Source organism: Protomyctophum parallelum (assembly GCF_964188405.1).
Source record: "Protomyctophum parallelum genome assembly, chromosome: 8".
In the NCBI taxonomy this organism is placed as follows: domain Eukaryota; kingdom Metazoa; phylum Chordata; class Actinopteri; order Myctophiformes; family Myctophidae; genus Protomyctophum; species Protomyctophum parallelum.
Genome location: NC_139703.1, coordinates 1,811,555 through 1,836,133, shown reverse-complemented (window position 1 = coordinate 1,836,133; position 24,579 = coordinate 1,811,555). Strand labels below are relative to the sequence as shown.

Here is a 24,579-nt window from a genome sequence, read left to right as displayed (position 1 = left end):
GACATCATACTGTGACACTTGACCCCCCCCCCCCCCACACACACACACACCACCACATTTGGCTTGTTCCAGATGTAGTCTGGGTAAGTACCATTAGGAGAAAAAAAGGACGAGTGTGTGTGTGTGTGTGTGTGTGTGTGTGGGGGGGGGGGGGGGGGGGGGGGGGGGGGCTAGGTTAGCAGGTGGTACCATCTGGAGAGCATTGTGTAGTAGGAGGACACTATTGAATGGAACACTTATGGAATGGATTGGACCACGTCCCAAATTATCTTATAAAAAAAACCTGTGTCTCTATGATAAAAATCATGGATCATCATAGTAGTTCACCCAAACAATGACTTATTTTCTATCAAGTACACACCCCATGAAGTCTTGAATTCATGGAGATTAGTTTTTTCTTCATTTTTTTGTCGCATTCCTAAGCCGATAAATCGATGGCCGGGTTGGTTGGTTGATGGCTGCTCTACTGGTGACTTTGCCTAAGTTTTGCGAGTCATCAAATGAAATTATTCCCAGGAATGTGGAGAAAACAAAACAAAACAATCTCCACGAATATCTTCATCAATTTGAATCTCAAATCAAACCCAACGGGAATGTGACGCGTCACAGTTATTAGAAACAGCGTACCTGGGAGCCGTACAGTATAAGCGCAGGGGTGTCAAACTGGTGATCCGCGGGCCGCATGCGGCCCCGCAACGTCGTCTTATGCGGCTCGCCTGCCTCAAGTAAAAAATAAATAAATAAATAAAAAAAAGGGGGGGGGGGGGGGGGGGTTTAATAGCTAAAATATAGGCTAATAAGTAAGGCTGCATGTACCTTCATCAGAGTGGAGAATATAAGTATAAATCAAGTTGAACAAAGCCACTCTTCTCTGCCCCTCTCTCTAACAGACACAGTTAACGATCGCTTGTTAAGTGCCTGCCAGACAGACAATCAGATGAAATTAAGGCAGGTGTAGAGTAGAGTGTAGACTAGTGAACTGAACATGTTCTCTTTATATCAAGTACTTCATACCAGCCCCTTATGAAACTACTTCTCCCCAATCCTGAATGACAGTAACTAACATACAATGAGAACTGAGAAGATCTCCACAAAGGTTTACTCATCAAAACTGATTATAAAACTGTAACCATCAAAGCATGCACTCAACATATAATGGTTATGTGACCATGGCATGTGCATAATATAAAATCTTATACGTTTTATCTGATATTGATTAATATGGGGGGTGGGTTCAATGAATCGATTATTAATCGGCAGAGCTGTCGACTATTGTCAACATATTCCCCAATTTCCACTGAGATTATGGGGTGAATGAATGTGGCCAGACCCATCTTCTCTTTCTGTCATAGTGACATTGTCCTGCAACAGATCATGTCCAAATCAGGTTCTCCAATCTCCAGTTTTTTGAAGATTTTTTGAGTGGTGCAACCACTCCCTTACGGAGCTATGTGTGTGGCTGGCTGGGTATGAGCACTATGTGTGTGGCTTGCTGGCTGGCTGGGTCAGAGCACTACTGTATGTGTGTGGCTGGCTGGCTGGCTGGGTCTGAGCACTATGTGTGTGGCTTGCTGGCTGGCTGGGTCAGAGCACTACTGTATGTGTGTGGCTGGCTGGCTGGCTGGGTCTGAGCACTATGTGTGTGGCTTGCTGGCTGGCTGGGTCTGAGCATACATAGATAGATAGTTAGATAGATATTATAGCAGTGACTGACTGAGACATCGAGCGTGCGTGCGCAACTGGTTGTGGCCCCCATCAAGTGACCTTTTGACCAATGCGGCCCTCGCCCCAAGTTGAGTTCGACACCCCTGGAAATGGAGGGAGAGGGAGAGCGATAGAGAGATAAATGGAGGGAGGGAGAGAGAGAAAGAGACATTTCCTCTCATGAAAGGGTTCTGGTGGTTCTAGGAGAGTGAGGTTAACCTCTAATTACAGGGTGCTTCTCCACGTCGAGCTACAGCACCGCACGCTGATTTATCTTCCTCTCTCTCCCTCCTCCCCCCCGTCGTCATCATCATCATCATCAGGTGAGAATTAGACAGGGTTTTGAATTCTGTTACTGTCGAAGAGCTATAACCGATTTTGATTGTAGGATGATCTCATGACTCATGCAGGGTTACTGTTCCAATACAGATTTCTGTTTTTTTTATTTTTTATAATAGGTCTATTAAACGTAATGGGGCCCCACAGTAATATGTAGACTATTATGGAATATGACACTTTGAAGGCAGTTAAACTCAAGTGGCAAAGTGGCATTCCAACTCATGTAGAGTGTAGCTGTCTGCAATATATGACTATTCATAAGGTATTATGTTCTGGCATCGACTGGATCCATAACCACGTTAACCCTGGCATCCCCGTTTTGGGGCAATCTAACATTTTCAAATTTATTTTCAAAAAGGTTCCAATTCAGTATCTATTTGTCGACACGTTTGTGAGTTTGTGGACGGGCAATTTCCACCCTTTGTCATACAAAAAAGTGTAATGTTGGTGTCGGGCAGAAACCATATTCTACCTTTTTTCCCCTAATTTCAAAGTCAAAGTCGTACGATTTGTCACACACGTTACCGCGGTGAAATTTGTTCTCTGCATTTGACCCATCTCTTGGAGCAGTGAGCCGCAGCCAAGGAGCGGTGAGCTGCAGCCGTGCCGCGCTCAGGAATCATTTGATTAGTAGATTTGACCCCCCCCAATCCAACCCTTTGATGCCGAGTGCCAAGCAGGGAGGCACTGGGTCTTTGGTATGACCCGGCAGGGGATCGAACACCGACCTCCCAGTTTCAGGGCGGACACTCTAACCACAAGGCCACTGAGCTGGAATGAATGCGCTACGTGATCATACAGTACTACAGCAACACACAAAAGCATCAAGAGTAGCAGATCTGCAAGTTTAAAATGTGGCGCGAAGCATCACATTTTGAGCTCGTATATCTGGGTACTTTGTGTTTTGGAATTTTGAAATTTCGAATACTGAAAAGTAACAGTTTTGGCAGTTTTTGTGTCCCTCCCAACTTACTCCGTGCGGTAGAGACCATGAACGCAGGAACAAGGGCCAACATAGAGACCCGAGATGGCAACATCCTGGCTGGGATAATGCAAGGGGACACGAGAGCAGGATCCTGGCTTCACTCTAACACCAAGGTGTAGTCCTGAGCTCCTGACAGACCTGGACTATACACAGACGACATCAGCCTGCTTTGTGACAACGTGGAACAATCGCAGGAACTCACAGAGTGGAGTTAAGAGTATGCCAAGGCTGGCCTTAGGTTAAATGCCAAGAAAACGGAGGTTATCACCCTATACTATAACATCTCACCGGAACGTTCACCTCTCACAACGACTGGAGGCACTGTGCTGAAGGAAGTCAAGGACTTCAAGTACCTGGGCTCATGGGTCAACTCAACGGGACAAAAGTTCCCAAAGTGAGGAAGGCACTTGCATGGAGGGCCCTGAACGGCATGACCAGTGTATGGAACTCCAACCTCCCCCATCAGATCAAACTCAGCTTCTTCTATGTCAAATCAAACTCAGCTTCTTCTATGCTACGTTCTCCTATGGCAGTGAACATGGGACCCTGAAGCCAACCCTGCTGAAGTCTCTAGACGGGTGCTACACACCAGAATGTAACATCAGCAAGAATGTACTGTATGAGGGAATACCAAGGATGAGCCAGAAAACAGCAGCCAGGAGAATGAGACTACTGGAAAATGAAAAACAAAACATTCTTCATGTGTAGCCTAATTGATAGAAAATAAGTATTTTTTGGGGGGGTGAACCACTTCCCAAAAAGACTACGAAGACTAAGGAGGTTTTCAACCGGTGGTCCGCAGAGGTACGTAAACAATTACAACAGAGCAATGACGAACATTGCAGTCAGAACTGCAGCGTCACTCCCAATCCTCCGCCGTAGTCTGAAAACCCACCTTTTCAGACTCCATCATGGCCCAAAGCACTTACCCCACCGCCTTAGATAGCATTTCTGTAGACTTAGATATAGCATTTGATACAGACTTATAGCATGTTATGTAGACAGCACTATAATTGCATTGTATGTAGTCATAGCACGTCATAGTACATATGTATAGCATAGTAGTATAGATGTATAGTTTATATGTATAGCTTCATTATATAGATATTCCACTGTTACTTTCTTAGCTTACGTTATGTTTCTTGATAAATGTTTTCATGTGATGTATTCCCATGCTTTTTTGTTCTTGCTTAATGTAAGTCGCTCTGGATTAAGAGCGTCTGCTAAATGCCTAAATTGTAAATTGAACAGGTGTCACTGATTGAATATTGACAGTACTTATGACACTATTCTATAAGGAGAAATTTGCCGGGATTATACGATCCGTGTTTCAAATTTCACTGCCTATGTTTAAAGTTACCTTTGAACAGCCAGTGCAGCGACCGCCGAGCTGCTGGTCATGAGAATCCACTTTAAAACGGTGTAATCGCTTGTTGTAGTGTTGAAAAGTATTCTAAAGTGGTGATCAGAGTGGACGAGGAAGCCGCATGCTTTTTTTTTTGATTGATTGAAATATTTATTAACAGTTTGCAGAATGACAGTACATTTCAAGCACAAACTCATTTAACTCAATACAAGACTGTTAACTGTGAGTGGACGACCCAATTAAGCATTACACTTGTTTACAACAGGGTCCACCATGTTCGACGTACAAATAGACACTTCTATATAGTTAAAGAACAGAACCTGCCCCATTGTAATGAATAGGGACTCAATTTCCCTTAAGAGGGATTTAAAACTCGCCGTTTAACACTTATTTAAACAAATAAAAAAGCCCTTTGTTAAAGGGGTCCTTGGGGGGGGGGGGGGGGGGTCCACAGCATCACAATGATTTCAACCACGTTATCCATTTACATGTTGGCTGCTCAAAAATAGCAGGGCTACAAGCTCACAGGGCACCACTTTGTGCTGCGCTGTGATCTTGTGCAACTCTCCTTTTATTGAAATGTAGCTCCAAGCGAAGGTTCAATAAGGAAGATCTGTTGTCATTACTGCTCTGGGGAGTCCCTGGCACAAAACATATTCAGATGGGGGGGCCGGGGCGGAATACATATCAATTTGTCTAAAACACAAAAAGGTTTAAACCAGCAGGAGGTTATTGTCTCTCTCCCATCACATCCAATCCACCTTTCCCCCGAAACCCATTACCCATTTCCAGAACTACTACTTCCCCTCTGTAACTACCCACCACACAACCCCCCTCTCCTCGTCCCCTTGACCCCTGGTCCCTAGTAAGCCTGCCGGGGGCCAAAAAGCGTTATTAGAAACATGTGGTTTTTCTGCTTGGATTGAGGCAAACATGCAGAAAATTATGGGAAGCAAACAAGAGAGCCCCCGAGAGCCACAGAGATATGCTTGTTAACATGGCCACCATGATAGTCACATCCGCACTCTGTTGGACACGCACACAGGCGCGCGTACAGTGCACGCGCACACACACACACACACACACACTCACAATACCAAGGCAAAAAACAAGCAAACAGCTTCACTATCAAAACGCGACAGCTTCTTTTCCCGGGAGAGTAAAAAAATAAATACGTCTGACAGTAAATATTGACTCTAGCTCCCTGCAAACATCATCACACACATACAGTACAGCAATACGCACACTGGCACACACACACACACACACACACACGTCTGTCAGGGTGGAAACCTCATATGTTCAAAACTGTTACTCTTCAGGATTCAAATTGAACAGCAAAAGTAGCAGTTCTATAAGCTCAAAATGTGACACAATCGATGCTGCAGATCTGCTGCTTTTGTCTTGTCTGATGCTAGTATGATTAAAGGGGAATACCATTCATTTTCAACATTATATTTCATTAATATACCTTAGAGTTGTGTGGAAATAATTTTAAAAAAAAAGTCCCCCCCCCACCCCTCCCCTCTGTGTAGCCTAGAACTGGAGTTCTAGAACTTGAGGTCATGCAGTGATCAGTGACATCACAAAGATGTACTCTGCAAGCCAAAAAGTACATCTTCGTGATGTCACTGATCACATGACCTCAAGTTCTAGTAGGGGGGGGGGGGGGGACTTTTTTATACTCTAAGGTATATTAATGAGATTTTGGAAATGAGTGGTTTTCCCCTTGAAGTAGGGCGTTACTTTACAAAACAAAAGGGGGGGAACAAAAGCACAAAAAGTTTGAATATGGCGATAAGAGGTTTCTGCCCAGACAGCAACGAAATCACCTTCGCAGAGACGGATTCGTTTCCTTACACTCAATAGGCCCAGCGTGATCCATGGGTCTCAGCGGCGCAGCCTTGCAATGCATCAACCTAATCATACATCATCGCGAACTACAACAAGCCTCGCACTGTCCTCAAGCCCTGAGCCAATAGCACAAGCACACCGTCCTCAAGCGCTGAGCCAATAGCACACGCATAACGTCCTCAAAGCCCTGAGCCAATAGAACGCACATAATGTGCTCAAAGCCCTGAGCCAATAGCATGCGCATAATGGGAGCAGCTAGGGCTAGTGATGAGCAAATCACACCCGTCTGACTGGAGAAGTCATCAATCGGGGGGCCGTGTTTGTTGACCCAAGGAAGGTCTCCGTCGACTCGTCGAGGTCTGCGCCGCGGCACAAGCCACGTAAAAGCACCTGCCAACGGCCCTCCCACAGGGAGTGTGAGTTGTGGTGTGTGTGTGTGTGTGTGTGTGTGTGCATGCAGGGACCTCGGGCCAACATCACGCACTTATGTTGTTGGACGAAGGAGAAAGAGTAATCGAAGATTTGGCAGACACACAAATGGGAATGCACACACACACAGTCACACACACACACACACACACACACACACAAGGAAAGAAAGGCACAGAGTTGTCATTGTAAGCATGGAGGGAGCACATCTATCCGTCATGGAGAGTGACAGTATAGCAGTGAACTATTAGTCCCAGGAGTGACGTGTGTTATACGGATACAAAGTGTCCCGCTATGGAAGAGGTCTTCCTTTTCCATGGCACGGGGAGTAGAGGGCCATCGCTCTTCCACACAGTCAGTGCTTCCCAAACTGGGGAAAGGAGTGACGCGGAAATCGTGTGGGGGGGATCCCCAATTATTTGGGGGGGTTGGGGTAAATAACATACAGTATTGTGGAGTATCTGCAGGGGAGGGGGTTCAAATGAATGAGTTTTGCGAGGTCGGGAACTGAAAGTTAGGGAACAGTTGTTCTATGTATAAATAAAAAGTGTCAATGTAACTCCTGACAATCCAAGAGGGTTTACAAAAGGATAAATATAACACTGAGCGTTTTTCTGTGTCGGAAGGGTCATCATTCTTCTAACAAAGGGTCTACTTAACCCCGGTGGAATTCCCCAATGAGGTCACTCTCTCTGCAAACGCTCTTCCATTAGTCCAGCAGGTAGATATTAATGGCCGTAAAAGAAGTTCAATCACAGTCTCTGAATGAACAGACTTGTCTCTCCGTCTTTTTTCGCAAATAAATCAGACTAACGAATGGGCTTCGCTTGGACGAGCTTCCCTTAGGCGACACACCGACGTTGTTCTTGTATGTTGATGTTTCAATTTGGCAGAGCATTCTGCACTGCTTCTACGCGTTGTAACACTGTAACCTCCCCCCCATTTTCAACCCATCTTCATGTAATTGGTCAAGATAAAATGGTACACTTTTTTCAAAAAAAAAAAACCTTCCTACTATCATCATTAGGCATGTTTTTGTATTGACATGAGGACAATGTCTTCCATTATAGCAGTGGTTCCCAAACTTTTTCTGTCAAGGACCCCCAAATTGACACTACTTAGCATTTGAAGAGATATGCCAGGGACCCCCATAAGAGATTTTTATGGCCCTAGCAGTAATTCTCAACCTGTTTAATATCATGGACCCCCTGTTTGATACGCATTAGTCTACGGACCCCCATTTAATGGCATTTCTATCTCTGGGTACCCCCAATTTATATTGTAAAATTAATTAATTTAACTCTGTGTGTACAAATGGAACCAAATGGACCTGTACACTCTCAGAGTTACAGCCCATAAGGGTCCAATTGGTTCCAAACTATCATTTAGCTGGGTACCCCCTGGAACTACCTCAAGGACCCCCCTTTGGGAACCAATGCATTATAGCATGCTAACTTTCCAGGAATAGAAAGCCTAGAGTTTGTATTAGCTTGGATTCCCCATTGATGATGTCATTGGTAGGCTATGGGTTCTGAACGGTCCACAGCCTTCCTGTGCGACACAGACAAGGTAGACAGAAATGTGTTAATACAGCATTTAATTTCGACATCATAAACACTGTGTTGATTTATGCGTTGCCTATTCAAAAATAGCCCTAATGTAGCAGATGTGCAAGCTCACATCGTGTGAGCTTGCACATCTGCTACATTAGTCTAGAACATTTCTTTAAAATCTCGAAATGTGTTTGAACTTTGAACACTTGAATAATTTTGGAGAAAAAAAAAACAACAAAACACAAATCATCTATTCTGGGGGTCCCTGGCAAAATATATTTTCAGATGGGGGTCTGTGGCCATATTATACACGTGATTTTAAGGGTCCTTGACATGAAAATCTTTGAGAACCACTGCGCTACATAATGCTGACACCAGACCAGACAGAACTATAAAAACACCCAGATGGCTGGGGCGCGCACGCACGCGCACACACACACACACACACACACATGCGCACACACACACACACACACACACACACGTAAGTCAGGGGCCAAATCGCCAAAGGTCAACAGGGTTTTGTGGGCTTCTCATTGAACTCAGTGGAAGCAGATAAGTCGGACGCTGCAGTAGCACATAGCACAAAACATCCACCTCCATCTCTGAAACTCAAAACTATTCACGATACCAAATGTGTATGCCCCTCATACAGAGGACAACATGCAACCCATTATGCAAAGCTACCGTACATGTTTTCATACAATTTGAATATGAATATTGCAGGGGGGGGGGTTGGGGGGGGGGGATGTGCGTCATCTGAATGCGTTATGGTTACGCCCATCATGGCGAAACTCCTCACCGTCTTCAAGGTGAAAAGAGGCGGCTTGTTGAGACTTCATTTTTTATCCGAGGAGACGCGTGGTTGTCTCTACACACCCTCCCCCAGACCAACTGTAGCCGACAGCAGTGACCGGGAGGAACTACGCACGAGGGGAAGAATGGGAATTGGCATAACAATTAAAATTGGGAGAGAACGGGACGAAAATGGAAAAAAAACAAAAAAGTAAAGAAATAATTGAATATGAACATTACAGCTGCACGCTGGCCAAAGGGATTTGGAAAAAAACACCAGTTAACGGAAACAAGAGATTTCATCGTTTAAACTCCAGGTTTTTGTTTTGCGTCCCGCAGTTTAATATTTTCCCTTTCTTATAATTTCCACAGTTTTCCGTGCAGACAATCAGTCGGTTGCCTGTCCTTTTCCACCTCATAGAAGACGGATTAAAGGTGACTTTGTCCCGTCACCGCCGTCCAACTCTAAACGCGAAACAGGAGGCGGCCTCCATTGCTTCACACATGGCCCCACAGACAGACTAGGATTTGCAGAGGAAAATGCGCAGGCCGTTCCCAACTCTCTCTCTCTCTCTCTCTCCCCCCATTCGTTCTACTCCTCCCTCTCTCTTCTCTCCGTCTGTTCAAGTCATACGAGGGTGTGTAAACAAGGGCCTATATGGATCAGCGCACAACCGAGACAGGATATGAGAGTGATTCTCCTTCTTTTCTCCCCTTCCCCTTCTCTTCTCCAATCACGTCTGAACGTGCGTCACGGTGAAACATGGCTCCGCACAGGGCCCGGTTCACAACCTCAGCATCACATAACCACACAGGGCCCTGTTCACAACCTCAGCATCACATAACAGTATCTCCATAGGTTCACAGGGCCCTGTTCACAACCTCAGCATCACATAACAACAGTATCTCCATAGGTTCACAGGGCCCTGTTCACAACCTCAGCATCACATAACCACACAGGGCCCTGTTCACAACCTCAGCATCACATAACAGTATCTCCATAGGTTCACAGGGCCCTGTTCACAACCTCAGCATCACATAACCACACAGGGCCCTGTTCACAACCTCAGCATCACATAACACAGGGCCCTGTTCACAACCTCAGCATCACATAACAGTATCTCCATAGGTTCACAGGGCCCTGTTCACAACCTCAGCATCACATAACCACACAGGGCCCTGTTCACAACCTCAGCATCACATAACACAGGGCCCTGTTCACAACCTCAGCATCACATAACAGTATCTCCATAGGTTCACAGGGCCCTGTTCACAACCTCAGCATCACATAACCACACAGGGCCCTGTTCACAACCCAGCATCACATAACACAGGGCCCTGTTCACAACCTCAGCATCACATAACCACACAGGGCCCTGTTCACAACCCAGCATCACATAACACAGGGCCCTGTTCACAACCTCAGCATCACATAACAGTATCACCATAGGTTTTTTTTTCTCGCAAATTAAGTCACAAAAATGTATCAGAAGCAGCAAGCTCGAAACGCGTCTCGACGCGTGTCTCGAAGCGACGCATGCTCGTCGATCTGCTACTTTTGGTGCTTTTGAATGTGAATCCTGAAAAGTGAGCGTTTTGGACATAATGAGGTTATATTATGCGTCATCTGTGTAAGGCACCTTCCTCTCACTTTTACGCAGGATGTGATATTATTAAACAATGCGTGTTTTGGAATTTTGACAAACTATAGCGCAAGAGTTGACAAGAGTAAGTTGTCATCTATGACGACAATTTGCCGGGAGTTTGGTGATGTTCTTATACGGGGCAATGTGTACACGGTGTACAGTACATCTTAACTGTACAATCCAACACCTGCTCATGTTCGGATGTGTACTAGCCTTCGCATATGCCCATATATTTATTGTTTTTTGGTTCCCGTCCATAAATGTACTTGTGTATTTGTGTGCAAAGTTTCTTGTACCCGGTTATTGTTAGTGTACTATTGTTGTATAATTATATTGTATAGGCTTCTGGAGGTATTATTCATGGTTTTATCGTTTGGCTGTTGTATAACTTGACATGTACAAGTACAATGTAGCGTTGATAGTGTAATTATGTATTCTGCCGCTTGGCCAGTTCCCACTTGACAAAGAGACGCAGTCTCGATGTGTTTTTACTGGTTAAATAACCCATTCTGAACGGGCACCCATTTTGGTGTTGGCATCATGTTATGCTTTAGCTATTGAAAAATAGCAGATCTACAAGCTCATATCGCGCCACCGAGTGGCGCGATACGAGCTTGTAGGTCTGCTATTTTTTTTTTTTAAATCGAAGACACTTTTAGAATCTGATCTCAGGTCAGAATGGGTCAATAATGAAACTGTCAGGATGTAATAGACATTTTTAGAATCTGATCTCAGGTCAGAATGGGATAAAAGGTTAAATAAAAATAAAATACAGACACAGAAAGAGAGCGAGACAGGCACAGACAGACATTCCTTGGATTTAGAGATGGATATGCAGCTTGGAGATTGTTACCTAGGGCAGGTTTATAGAAGGAAGTGCAAATCTGTCTGCACCTCTCCGTGGGAACACAGCCTGCCCCGTGTCCCCGGGCAGCCATCTCTGCCTCTGTGATGGCCAATTTGTGAAGGATTTCCTCCGTTTTGGGATGAGCCGCACGCACACGGCCCAGGTTAGCCTGCCCTCTGTGTCCCATTTCGGTACGGGATATGTTTCCACTTTTGAGATCCCGCTGCCCCTCGATAGATTTATCAGATTGTTTTTGTCGTGGTCATAATCACTTTTCATAAAAGTGAAGAAAGGGCAGGCACACACTCATATTGCCACGATGCAGGATCATTTATTAAATGAATACCATTTTTGACTTGGAAAATCCTTCTTCAGGGATTGCCTGAATCCCTGAAGTAGACCTTCCCAGGCCCTTTTCTTCACTTTTAGACTTCCTTACCGAGGTCAGCAGGACCTCATCAATACCGGTGTGCGCCCTTCTCCTGTTTGTTTGCCATAATGACTTTCCATAAGAGTTTTCTAACCTCAGTGAAAAAAGATCAGGAAGCTAGAAGGAAGCAAAAAAACATTCAATGCGTTGAGCTTGTGTAGATCGGCTATTTTCGCTATTCGTCGTACGACATTAGAAACCCAGGGATAGTGCACTGCAAACAGCAGAGCACGTTTGGAGAGAGTGGAGGAGGAGGAGGAGGAGGGGAGAGGAGGAGGAGGAGGAGGAGGGCGGCGCAGGGGGTTGTCAGAGAGGAAGCAGAGGTGTGGAGGGGAGCGCAGACTCGATGGAAAGGTGTTTCATAAGAGCCCGACACAGAGGTTGCCAGATCCTGTACCTTATAGGCTTGCCAGGTCCCAGCCACTGCTGCTGCTGCTGGGGGCGGAGAGAAGCTCCGGGGCCAGTGAGTTAAAACACCAGGGGACTGGGAAGGAGGAGGAACACATTTATCATCACATTGTCTGACTGCTCACCCTCACTTAGCCAGCACACTTACTTTTCTCCTCTCTGCGCTTCCCTACTTAATAACTGTGGTGGAAGAAAGGGGATTTAGATAAAGTGGCTTTGAGTGGAGAAAGAGACTGGAGAGGCGGAGAGAGAGAGAGAGATAGAGGGAAAAGATTGGGCAAGAGGATGAGCTATATAATGTAACAAGTGAGAGTAGCGTGGCCTTCCGCTGTATCCAATCAACGGAACGCTCCCGTCGCATCTCGCCTCCGTGTTAGCGACTGTCAGGTTAACTTACACCTGGTCCCCTCTCTCTCAGCACCCGGCCCCACCAAATGACTAAATCGCTATCTAATAACCCGACGCCAGGCTCATTACTCAAAGGCGCAAATTGGCTCAGTCGAGATCAGATCCTGGATCACACCTGAGATGGAGGAGCGTGGAGCCGAGCGGAGAGCTCCATCAGTGAAAAGCTATCATTTCCAGCTCTGTGATTGCTCCTCATAAATGTCATGAAGCCAGTTTGGCTGAGATGAGGGAGGCGGGGAGGGGAGGGGGGAGAGGGGGAGTGCACAAGTGGAAAGGGACTGAAAACCAAAAATGTGGGTCTCTTTTTACATGTGGTGCAACGATCTTAGCATGCCATCTAGTGGTGGAAGCCGGCTAATCAACCTCTAATACAGTAGGTAGAGATACTGTATGTACTTGTAGTATGGACTGTACTGTGTTGTAACTGTCGCCCTTAGTGACAAGGCGAGACTTTGGAACCCTCAATATGGCCCTGCTGGATTATCTCAGGCCTGGTTTATGGGGCACTAGTGGTCCATGGGTCCCAGGTGGACCCCACCAGGACCCAGGTAAAAGGATGGACTTGGTAACCAAATGGACCCTTTTATAGATCTTCAAGAGTTAAATTATTGTTAAGCATCTGCATTACTTAATTTGCAAGAAGTCTATACAATTAGAGAATGTAGAATAATCAACATCAATACAGCATGGAATTGTGGACAATTTTTTTTCTAAACGATAACAAAATATTGTACGTTTTGGGTCTGAGAGGCTAAATCACTTCAAATGGTGGTCCATGGCTCAAATGACAAATAGAAAATGGAGCTCGACATGAAAAAGGTTGACTAAGTTAAAAGATCACAGATATAGGAAGGAGCCTGACCATTAACCCATTCTGAACGGGCACCCATTTTGGTGTTAGCATCATGTTATGCTTTAGCTATTGAAAAATAGCAGATCTACAAGCTCATATCGCGCCACCGAGTGGCGCGATACGAGCTTGTAGGTCTGCTATTTTTGAATAATCGAAGAACGACTGACATTTTTAGAATCTGATCTCAGGTCAGAATGGGTTAATCAGACCAGTGTGTGTCCAGTGGAAACCTCGTATGAATCTGATCCCAGGTCAGAATGGGTTAAAGCCCTAAAAGGGCTGCGACGACTGGTATAATATCACTTCCTTTAATAGTATTGATTCAATACTATATAAACGCACAGACATACTTAATCACTTTTAAAACATTGAAGGGAACAGCAGATCTACAAGCTCACAATGCGTTGTGAGCTTGTAGATCGTCTAGTTTCGTGACTTTTTGTGACATGTCTTGTATGATGAAGTAGAATAAATTGCAGACATGAGGATTCTGCCCACCAGCAAAGATATTATTTAGTCGTTTGTTTATTTGTGTATTTGCAGTTAATTGTTGTATAGTGAGGGTTCAACAATCAACTGGGAATTATGCCAAAACAAATACCGAACAGATGCCGGAGCTCAAGCATAGCCCCAATTAGGAAGAGGTTACCCTATGTATATGCATGAACGCTTTAGACTCACTGACTAACATTGTTCACCTAAGAGCTTGGTTAAGATCTAAGGGGCTCAGGTGATAACACAAATCATTTACACAGTGACAAAATGCACTCCGCTCGCAAGTTCCAGAAACAAGTATTCAAACAAAGTCTCAGCGTGTGCTTTTTATTTTAATTTCACCCTCGAAACGTGACGCGATTGATTTGATTTCATGCTCTATCCGGCTGGAAACCTAGAAGTGCCTACTCAGCACATCATTTGGTAGTTTCTTTTTTTAAGGAGAGTGGGGTAGATGAGAGGAAAAGATTAATGCAGTGCAAAGGCTTTTATAACTTTTATGACTTTATAACATTAGTCAGAAGCAGAGGCAACCCATTCTGACCTGAGATCAGATTCTAACGAACAGAATAATGGTGGTTCTTTAACGCATTTTGACCTGAGATCAGATTCTAAAAAAATCCTGGCAGTTTTCAAAAATAGCAGACCAACAAGCTCGTAGCGCGCCACTCGGTGTCGCGCTATGAGCTTGTAGATCTGCTATTTTTCAATAGCTAAAGCATAACGTAATGCTAAAACCAAAAGGGGTTCCCGTCCCAAAATGGGTTAAAAACATTGTGCTATGCTAAATCTAACAGAGCAGACCACCTTCAACCTGGGCAGACATGGTGTACAGTAGGTGGGTGGTTTTCAACCCATTTCATATCAAGGTCCATTACTTATTCAGCATTTGAGCCACAGACCACCATTTGATGAGATTTAGCCTCAGCCTTCAGACCCAAAACTTGTGTTATTGTTGGATAAGCTTCTGTCCACAATTCCATGCTTCATTGATCTGGTACCATAGGAGAGAGAACAGGCAAACGTTGATCAAAATGACAATTCTTCTACATTCTCTAATTGTGTAGTTTCTTATAAAAAGTAATGCAAAAAAATGTAACTCTTGAGAGCCTAAAATGAAACTAAATAGACAGTAATTTTTATAATAAAAAAATGTTATTCCACAATTTTGTAACCCATTTTTCACCCGGTGCCAATTAGCTAAGCCGTAATCCTGGGCGCTACTGCCAAACTGGGGAGAGCCCTGAACTGGGGACCTTCTAGCTGCGAGGCGACAGCGCTACAGACTGCCTCCCCCAGTTCACACTCTCAAGATATATAAGGGTCCATTTGGTCACCAACTCATTTAGCTGGGGACCACCTGGGAACCTCATCAAGCACCACTGGTGTTTGAGAACCTCTGCAGTGGGTGAAAATCATCAAAATGACCAGATCTTCAAGCTCACACAACAAGGCATCACGAGGTGGCACATTGTGAGCATGAAGAGCGGCTATTTCTTTTCCCGAATGTGAACAGTGAATAGCGCACACCTTCCCCGCCCCCCGAGACGCAATCAGAAATGACTCGAAAAATGGGGGGGGGGGGGGGGGGTGCCTAATGAATACACAGAACGAGAGAGAAGACCCCAATTAAGTGGGCCAGCAAGGTGAGCAAACCTATCTTGACAGGGTCTCGCGAGCTGAAGCACAGCATACAGGGGAGATAGCGGAGGGTGCCGGGCGGGGGGACAGAGAAAATGAATTACCTTCCTGACACGCGTCAAAGCCAAAAAAAAAACTAAAAAAACACCGTTGTCCCTTTCATTTCATCCGCTGACGTTAGTATGCACACGGCCCCACGCGCCAGCCTCCAAATGTATTCATTTATTCAGAGCCCCTCGGAGAAATCAGAATCTTGTTGTCCCTTTTTTTTCCCCTCCATCCCGGGTCGTCCAGATGGAATTTGCGTGAATAACGTGGGTTTAGTGAGGCAGAAAATAAGTACAGGCCAGCACAGCGGTAAGGGACTAGATTACACCACCCGTCCCCGTCCCTACACCTCATTCTAAACAGGAGGAAAACAAAGGACGAGAACACGAGTGTCACCTTCATATATGCTACTTTGTTTCTCTCCAGTTTTCTTTTCCCCAATTCTGTCGCAGGGAGGGGCTGGCGAGCTAAAAAGCAAAACGGTGTGTCTGTTCGATTGGAATCTCTTTGTTGTATTATCACCACGCAGGTGCAATTAAACCGGAGACCATGATCCGTTTCATTACAGAAAAGGTTGGCGCCCCCAGCGAGGGAGAGCAGCTCAATGTTCATTTATCCACGCTTTTTTTTGTTTTGCATTTCTAACGGCACTAATTGCATTAATTAATCAGAAACGATTCCAGCAGAGGGAGGGAGCCGGTCTTAAAGTAATTGTATGAGATCAAAGTGGAGGGTGAAAAAAGGGGGGTCTATTCTATACATCAGCCTTTCCAATCTCTCACGGAGCCCCAGAGAAATTAAAATGCTTTCAATCAAGAGTAATGGAAAGCTGCAATATTTCCATTCAAAAACTTTGAGGAGTCAAGTAATTGCTTCTATAGTATCTGATGGTGAAACTTGAGTGTAAAACCTGGTTCAAATACATGGATTCAAGCAAAATAAAATCTCACAACTTTGTGTCCCACCAAAAACGTGTCCCAACATTTTGATCTGTGAAACGGTGTGAAAGGAGACTCCCACACAAGTGCCGTTTCCTACACTAATGTTCTACAGACTGCCAATCAGGTGAAAGAAATCATAGAATGAGGCTGAAACCTTTGCTTTCATGAAATATCCCAGACCATTAGGGGTTTTGTGGATGATGCTTCTGAACACATTGCTAGTTTGACCACTTCAAATCTTAAAATAATAACTCTCAATAAGTCTGTATACACGCTGTGCAACATGCTTCCATAAAAGACATGCCGGACTTCTATAGAATGACTGAAATCAGTCGTGTCGACTGATAACTTGAATCCATGCGGAAACTATTATTATTATATTTATTTTTGATTTTGTATGCTTTCTTTTAAAGTGTAGTGAGACAGGAATCCAAGGGCCTAGAGACAAGTTAACCCATTCTGACCGGGCACCCATTTTGGTGTCAGCATCATGTCGTGCTTTAGCTATTGAAAAATAGCAGATCTACAAGCTCATAGCGCGCCACCGAGTGGCGCGCTACGAGCTTGTAGGTCTGCTATTTTTGAAAAATCGAAGAACGACTGACATTTTTTAGAATCTGATCTCAGGTCAGAATGGGTTCATCAGACCAGTGTGTGTCCGGCGGAAACCTCGTATGAATCTGAGCTCAGGTCAGAATGGGTTAAACATGGGAGACGGGACGGAGTCGGATTCAAACCCGAGTCCGGGCAGAGACGGAGTCAACGTGAGTCAGGACGTCGGGAGTCACATTCGAACGTAGGTCCTCGTGCTCACAAATATCTAAGGTTCACCGTCCTGAACATTGCTTGGTTTGACAAGCATGGTGGTTCGTACATGGTTTGTACAGAGACCCAGAGAGAGAGCGAGTGAGCAAGAAATGAAGGGTGAACCCTACCTCTCTCAGAACTGTACTCCCGAATCCCCTGTACAAGCCTCCAACGCCCTGGAAAAGACAATGAGGATCACACACACACACTCTAATACAGCTGAGCATCAAACAGTTAAATATACACTGTGTCAAATTGACTCTGAGAGGAGTGTACCGTACACATGTAAGTAACACAAATACATTTACATTCTGGGGGTCCTCGACATGAAAAGGTTGGAGATCCACTGCACTAGTGAATAGTGATCATGTTGCTGCTGTAGTGTACCTCTGCTCTGAGACCCAAAACACTAGTGATCATGTTGCTGCTGTACGGTACCTCTGCTCTGAGACCCACTGCACTGAGATTAAAATAGTGTGCATTTTCCATACCAAAACGCATTTCATAGTTAAGGGACGCGATAAAACAACGACCTCTGCGTCCACTGGATGCGCTACTGTACTACTGTTTTTTTATTCTCGTTTATTTTGCTAGCTTAAGTTATAATAAGTTATAATAATCAGTTATTCTTCCGTTTTCTACATTAATATAACCACCATATGAAATGAAATGGGAGTTAAATGCTGCAATTTGTAAAAAATGGCAACATATGACTCCTAACGTCGTTGACGTGGAACTCTTAAAATGTCCCTAGGACTCATCTAAAAAGACCATCCCTGCATCCCGGGACTCATTACATTGAAAACCTATTGACATCACTGAGTGATCATGTTGCTGCTGCACCGTACCTCTGCTCTGAGCGTAGACAGCAGCGTCTGATAGGTGGAGGTGGAGGTCGGAGAGGCCTGGGTCCTCTGTTTCACCAGCTCTGTGGGAACCCGGATCAAACACGCCACCTGCAGAGGACAGACACAGACATGCAGCGCATCGCAAGTTATTACACCGTCTCCATGTTTCTCCAACAGTGTTTTCGTAAATCAACGCCCGACTTGATCGTACTACAGTGTCACATGAAAGCAGGTATGAAATGCGGCTCGAAATGCGAGGCGTTTGTGAGCCATTCATTTGTTCATATTTTGTAAATGCGAGGCGTCGTGAGCCATTCGTTTGTTCATATTTTGTAGCGGTAGACATGGCAAGGAGAGCAATTACTGTACAGGAAGCCAACAACAGCCCGACTAATGATGTTGGGAGTTAGCATGCCAGATAATGAGCCAGGACAGTGTGATTGGTCACACAACCACGTACCGTACGTACACACAGTCTTAACCCATTCTGACCTGAGATCAGATTCATACGATGTTTCCCACTGGACACACACTGGTCTGATTAACCCATTCTGACCTGAGATCAGATTCTAAAAAATGTCAGTCGTTCTTTGATTTTTCAAAAAATAGCAGACCTACAAGCTCGTATCGCGCCACTCGGTGGCGCGATATGAGCTTGTAGATCTGCTATTTTTCAATAGCTAAAGCATGACATGATGCCAACACCAAAACGGGTGCCCGTTCAGAATGGGTTAATGGATTCAATGCACACACACACAGTCACACACACACACACACACACACAGGCACACACGCGCACACGCACCAAAAGACGTCAAACCCTAAAACCCTCCATATGTCAGCAAGATTATGGACTGCCAACAGCTCCCGAAGATGAACATGAATATTTATGGCTCGTAACTCCCATCAGCCCCTAAAGGCGGATGGGTACATCTGACCACCTGGCTACTTCGTTTCCCATTTATACCCATTTATATATCGTTGCCGTCGTGGCCAGAAAAACCTCTCATCTTCATTTTAACTTTATATGTGTGTGTGTATATATATATATATATATATATATATATTCTTTCCTTAAATGAATGCACTACTTGAGCATACTACAGCGTCACACAAAATGCAGCAGATCCACAAGCAACACTTTTTTTGAGCTTGTGGTGGGTCTGTTACTGTACTTTTGAATTTGCATCGTGAAAGGTAAGAGTGTTAGACATATGAGGTTTCCACCCGACAGAGACGATTTATAACCACACCTGAGCGGAAATACTGCTGGGCGGAGAGCAATCTCAACAGAGCCCCCCCTACCCACCCACACCCACAGACCCCCTCTCTCAACAGCACAGATGCCAGCATGGCAGTACCATCATCATCTTCACCCCATAACTGGGAGGCTGGTCTGGATGGGGTGGGCAGCAGGTGTGTGTGTGTGATGGGGGACGGGTCATGATGATGATGATGAAGAGTGCCCTCTCACCTGACGCCCCAAAACAAAATACAGTAGCAAAGATGGTTGCATACTGTACACAGAGGCGTGAACAATGAGCTTTTCGATTTGTGATAAATATTTGTAAAATATGGGTCTCGATTAGTAAGAAAGCCATCGCATAAGCAGCCCATGTACTGTATATAGGCTGTGTGAATGTCCCATTTAAACAGATCAGAATGGGGGGAGGGGGGTGGTTAAGGTCAAGGCATATATAGTGTCGGAAGGAGTGTTGTTAACAAACTGCTGCTAATGAATTCTGCGCTGTATATGAAGGGTAAAGAAAAAGCAGATTGGCCACTAGTTCATTCGCGGTGAGGGTTGTTGTTGTAGCTGCCTGTCTGTCTGTCTGTCTGTCTGTCTGTCTGCCTGTCTGTCTGTCTGTCTGTCTGTCTGTCTGCCTGCCTGCCAGCCTGCGCTTAACAACTCTATATTGTGAAAGTCACTGTATTGAGCCGGCAAGGATTAGCACAGGCGTGCACGTTTCACTTCAAACGGCTGACCCACTCAGCGGACAAAACATCCACGCTCATCAAAGTGATTCCGGCGCGTCCCTCCTTCAAGAACAAAAGGTCTTTAAATGAGTGTCTAAGGAGAATGCCATTCCCATTAGTATTCCAGGTGAAATATCCCCATCACTCTTTGGAGCTGTGTTCCAACAGATGTACCGCGGTGCAACACTGCCACCAAGTGGGCAGAGCGGCCATCTGCACGTCGTCCCCACCTCCCTCCTCCTCCATATATATACTCCCACCCAGTCCCCACCAACACCACCCCTCATCTGGGCAGGATCCATTTCAAAACATCTCATTTGCTCTCCCTTTGGCCGAGTCACTGTTTATAATACATTGTACATCATGTTTCAGCCCCGACGCTATTCTCCAAAGGACTGCGAATAAGATGGCTAAATAGAAAGAAAGTGGCTATGACAAGTAATTACTGGTGTAATTGGATGGGGAGCCTGGAGTTAAGAGGGCCCTCTCCTCTCTCTCTCTCTCGTCACCTCAGAGGACAGGCCAGAATGTAGCAGAGAATCATTACACCAAATAAATTAGGGATATTGTTTATTTGGGGGGCAGGGGGAGGGGGGGTAATTTGACACACTGAGGGAGGGTGGTGCAAGCGAATAGAAGATAACAATCTCTTGCCTCAGAGCTCTGAAGCCAATGGGAGGGGGGGTGGGTGTCAGTGATATCAAGTCAGGGTGTTAAAAAGCTTGAGAGGCCCTCGAAGGTTTGGATTAATATGGCTTTTATGGCTTGTAAAAGGATATAGAAGAGGCGAGTCGTCTTGTTTTTTTTGTGCCTCAACTTTACGCCGTGTTTAGAGGTAATGGTTGAAAGCAGGAGGATCTGTCAGGATGACAGATGTCTGTCTTCTTTGCCTATAGTGCCTATTTGGTCTCGTCTGGCTTCCTCAGTGTCATCCTCGCGCCTTGTAAACCCGCGATAAACTTGTTGGCGGTCTTTTATGCCCCTGCCGCCATTCATCTTTATTTACAAGCCATGCGGAGTCGTCAAGCGGCCTTAAACGAGGGAGGCCGCCTGCGGGTTGGGAGTTTGAACGCTTCCCTCGGCCGCACCTTGCTAAATCCAAATGACCGAACCGTGTTTTAAATTTCCCCATGGCTGGCCAACAAGGTAAGAGGCAGTGTGGGCTCTCAATCATGGGCTTACGTCATGGCTGCGGAATGGGAAATTAACAGAGACTCGCGGCACATTATCGGCGTGGCCGCCGGCAAATCAATCCGAGGCTAGTGGAGTCATTACCTCCCACTGTCCTCCCTTCCCTCAGCCCATCACTCTTCTCCAGCTACTGGGCAGCAGGCCACGGCGGTCAGTCAATCACCGGGGCGCTATCATCAGACAGCACCAAAGTGCAACAGGTGAAAGAACATGGCTGTGTGTGTGTGTGTGTGTGTGTGTGTGTGTGTGTGTGTGTGTGTGTGTGTGTGTGTGTGCAGACACTCTCCCCTAATTAGTTATTTGGCTCAGAGTCTGACTGACATGTACTGCCATTGACTACCCATATTAACTGCAGTGATGGAAGAGTACACACGTGTTTCTGTTTTCATTTAAGTAAAAGTAGCAATACTGCAATGCAGATATACACTGTTACAAGTAGAAGTCCCACATTTGATGCAGATACAAAGATATCGGCGTCAAAACATACTTACTTAAAGTAGGCTATACCATTTCAAAGGTTCAGTGTAAAATTATATTTTGAAATCTACAAGCTCACAAAATGGCCAAAATACAGGGCTGAAGTGGTTAGTGTGTTTTGTAATAATTATCCAAATCTACATTTACTACTGAGTAAATGTACTTGGTTACTTTACACCAGTGAGAACTGAGAATCTATGGGTCAATGTGTTTACAGAAGAGCTGAGGCTGCCACCATGTTGAAGCTGCAGGCTGGACCGCTGACAGAAGTGTCTTAATTTGTTCGATGCAACTGTCTGAGCAGAGTGTCCAACAGTGCTCTGAACTGGAGGCCATTATGAGGCAGAAGAATGCCAGTGCTCAAACAATAGGCAAATCATATATAATTTGGGACTGTGCCATGCCTTTGACAAAAGGAGTAATATTGTTTTTCTTTATTTTTTTGCTGCTTTCAAAACACGGAAATGTTTCAACATAAAAGGGCCATATTATCAACATGGTTTTATCTATATTCTATCCTATTCACAAGTATAGATGTACCGAATACCGGTACAATTTTTCCTTCCCCATATCTTGCGTAAGACAGTGGTTCTCAAAGTGGGGATCAGGGACTATCTGGGTTCCTTGAGAGGGTTCCAAATAGACCCTTAATACGGGTCTGTAACACGTGCTTATCGATCTTTATCTTCCTTACTAGCGTTTTTGCCACAATTCCTAAACCTAACCTTAACCCTATAACCTGAGTAAATCTATGCCTAAACCTATCCCTTACCTCAGTAAAACTATGCCTAAACCTAACCATATAACCTCAGGAAAACTATGCCTAAACTTAACCTTAACCCCATAACCTCAGTAAAACTGTGCCTAAACCTAACCATAACCTCAGTAAAACTGTGCCTAAACCTACCCCCATAACCTCAGTAAAACTGTGCCTAAACCTAACCTTAACCCCATAACCTCAGTAAAACTGTGCCTAAACCTAACCTTAACCTCAGTAAAACTATGCCTTCCAGGAAGCCATTCAAGCCAATCAGATAAGGCAGGTCTATCCACATCCATTCATAATCGTTAAAGTTAGTCAAATAAAAGCATCCAAGCATACAAAAATGCAGTATTGATACAATCGATTATTTGCATAGCAAAACGATTCGATACCGATTATTTGCAATGCAAAACGATACGATACATAATCAATGTTGCCGTTTTCATTTCGATATACTTCGATTCATGAAATTAAAATCGATTTTTCGATGCAGTTACTATATCATTACGCCATTACGCCATTACGTCATTATTAGTAATATCTGTGAAATATACCTCTCCAAGGCCAAGGAACAGGTTTTTTCTTTGAGCATTTGGGAGGATCCACCGATTGGCTTCACACACAATCTTGAAATGGAAAACAAACCAGCCGGGCAGCAGGGAGGGACAGTGCAATGTTGTCGTGGCAAAGCTTGAACAGAGCGTCTTTATAAGTCGTGTCAAATGTATAGAAAAGTATGTGGCAAAGCCAATTTCCCCCCGACCCGGTTCTGATCACAGTCATGGACAACCCGACCCTGATCACAGAGCCCATTCCGATTGAAGCCAGAAGACATGGAGGAGATGCCAAGAAAGTCAAGCGAGGACGGAGGGCAAAAGGAAGGGAAGAAAAGAAAAAAAAAACAGGCAAGAGGAAGAAAGACGCAAAGAGGCAAGAATACTGTACGTCTCGTACAGTCTCACTTCCAAAACAGCGGCCGATAAATCACAAAGTGTGGTGTTGTTTAGGGGGGGGGGGGGGGGGGGATGGGGGGCGATGCATGGATTATTCCGCCGTGCCAAGTTAACCCATTCTGACCTGAGATCAGATTCATACGAGGTTTCCACTGGACACACGCTGGTCTGACGAACCCATTCTGACCTGAGATCAGATTCTAAAAAATGTCAGTCGTTCTTCGATTTTTCAAAAATAGCAGACCTACAAGCTCGTATCGCGCCACTCGGTGGCGCGATATGAGCTTGTAGATCTGCTATTTTTCAATAGCTAAAGCATAACATGATGCTAACACCAAAATGGGTGCCCGTTCAGAATGGGTTAAGTGGCTGCCAGTTTCGCACGGCCCCCTCCCTCCCATCTTGCCATGTCACACTGTATTTGCCACAACATGCTCCCACAGATGGGTGTGTGTGTGTGTGTGTGTGAGGGGAGGGGGGGGGGGGGCTTTACAGATGCGACGGAGAAGCCCCGCCGCCTGGCCTTGACAAATGAGCTTTCAGGGCAGACGTCAGGCGAATGGGAATGAAGATAAATCTGATCTAATGGCTGGATAACAGCCGGCTAGAACCTGACAGACGCCATCAGCTTACACATTCTTTATGGGAGCGTCCCGATGGCCACGGACACACACACACACACACACACACACTCACAGACACACACACAGACACACACACACACACGGATGCTGCCAGCCAAAGGAGGCATTTCTCCTACTTCTCTGGCTCCGCTGATTTTGTGACATCCGATCTGTTTCCGTTTCTGGATTTGCCTTCCA

General features: G+C 45.2%; 1 protein-coding gene across 1 annotated transcript in view; it reads right to left on the bottom strand.

Moving 5' to 3' along the window:
• Positions 1-24,579, bottom strand: part of slc25a26 (solute carrier family 25 member 26) — a gene marked incomplete at its 3' end in the record, with an annotated part of 43,509 nt that overhangs the window by 9,092 nt on the left and 9,838 nt on the right. Inside the window, exons 4-5 of the mRNA XM_083772251.1 lie at positions 18,398-18,505; positions 17,617-17,725 (exon numbers count right to left, since the gene is read on the bottom strand). Of these exons, the coding sequence (XP_083628377.1) occupies positions 17,617-17,725; positions 18,398-18,505 (217 nt within the window). The remainder of the gene's footprint in view (positions 1-17,616; positions 17,726-18,397; positions 18,506-24,579) is intronic.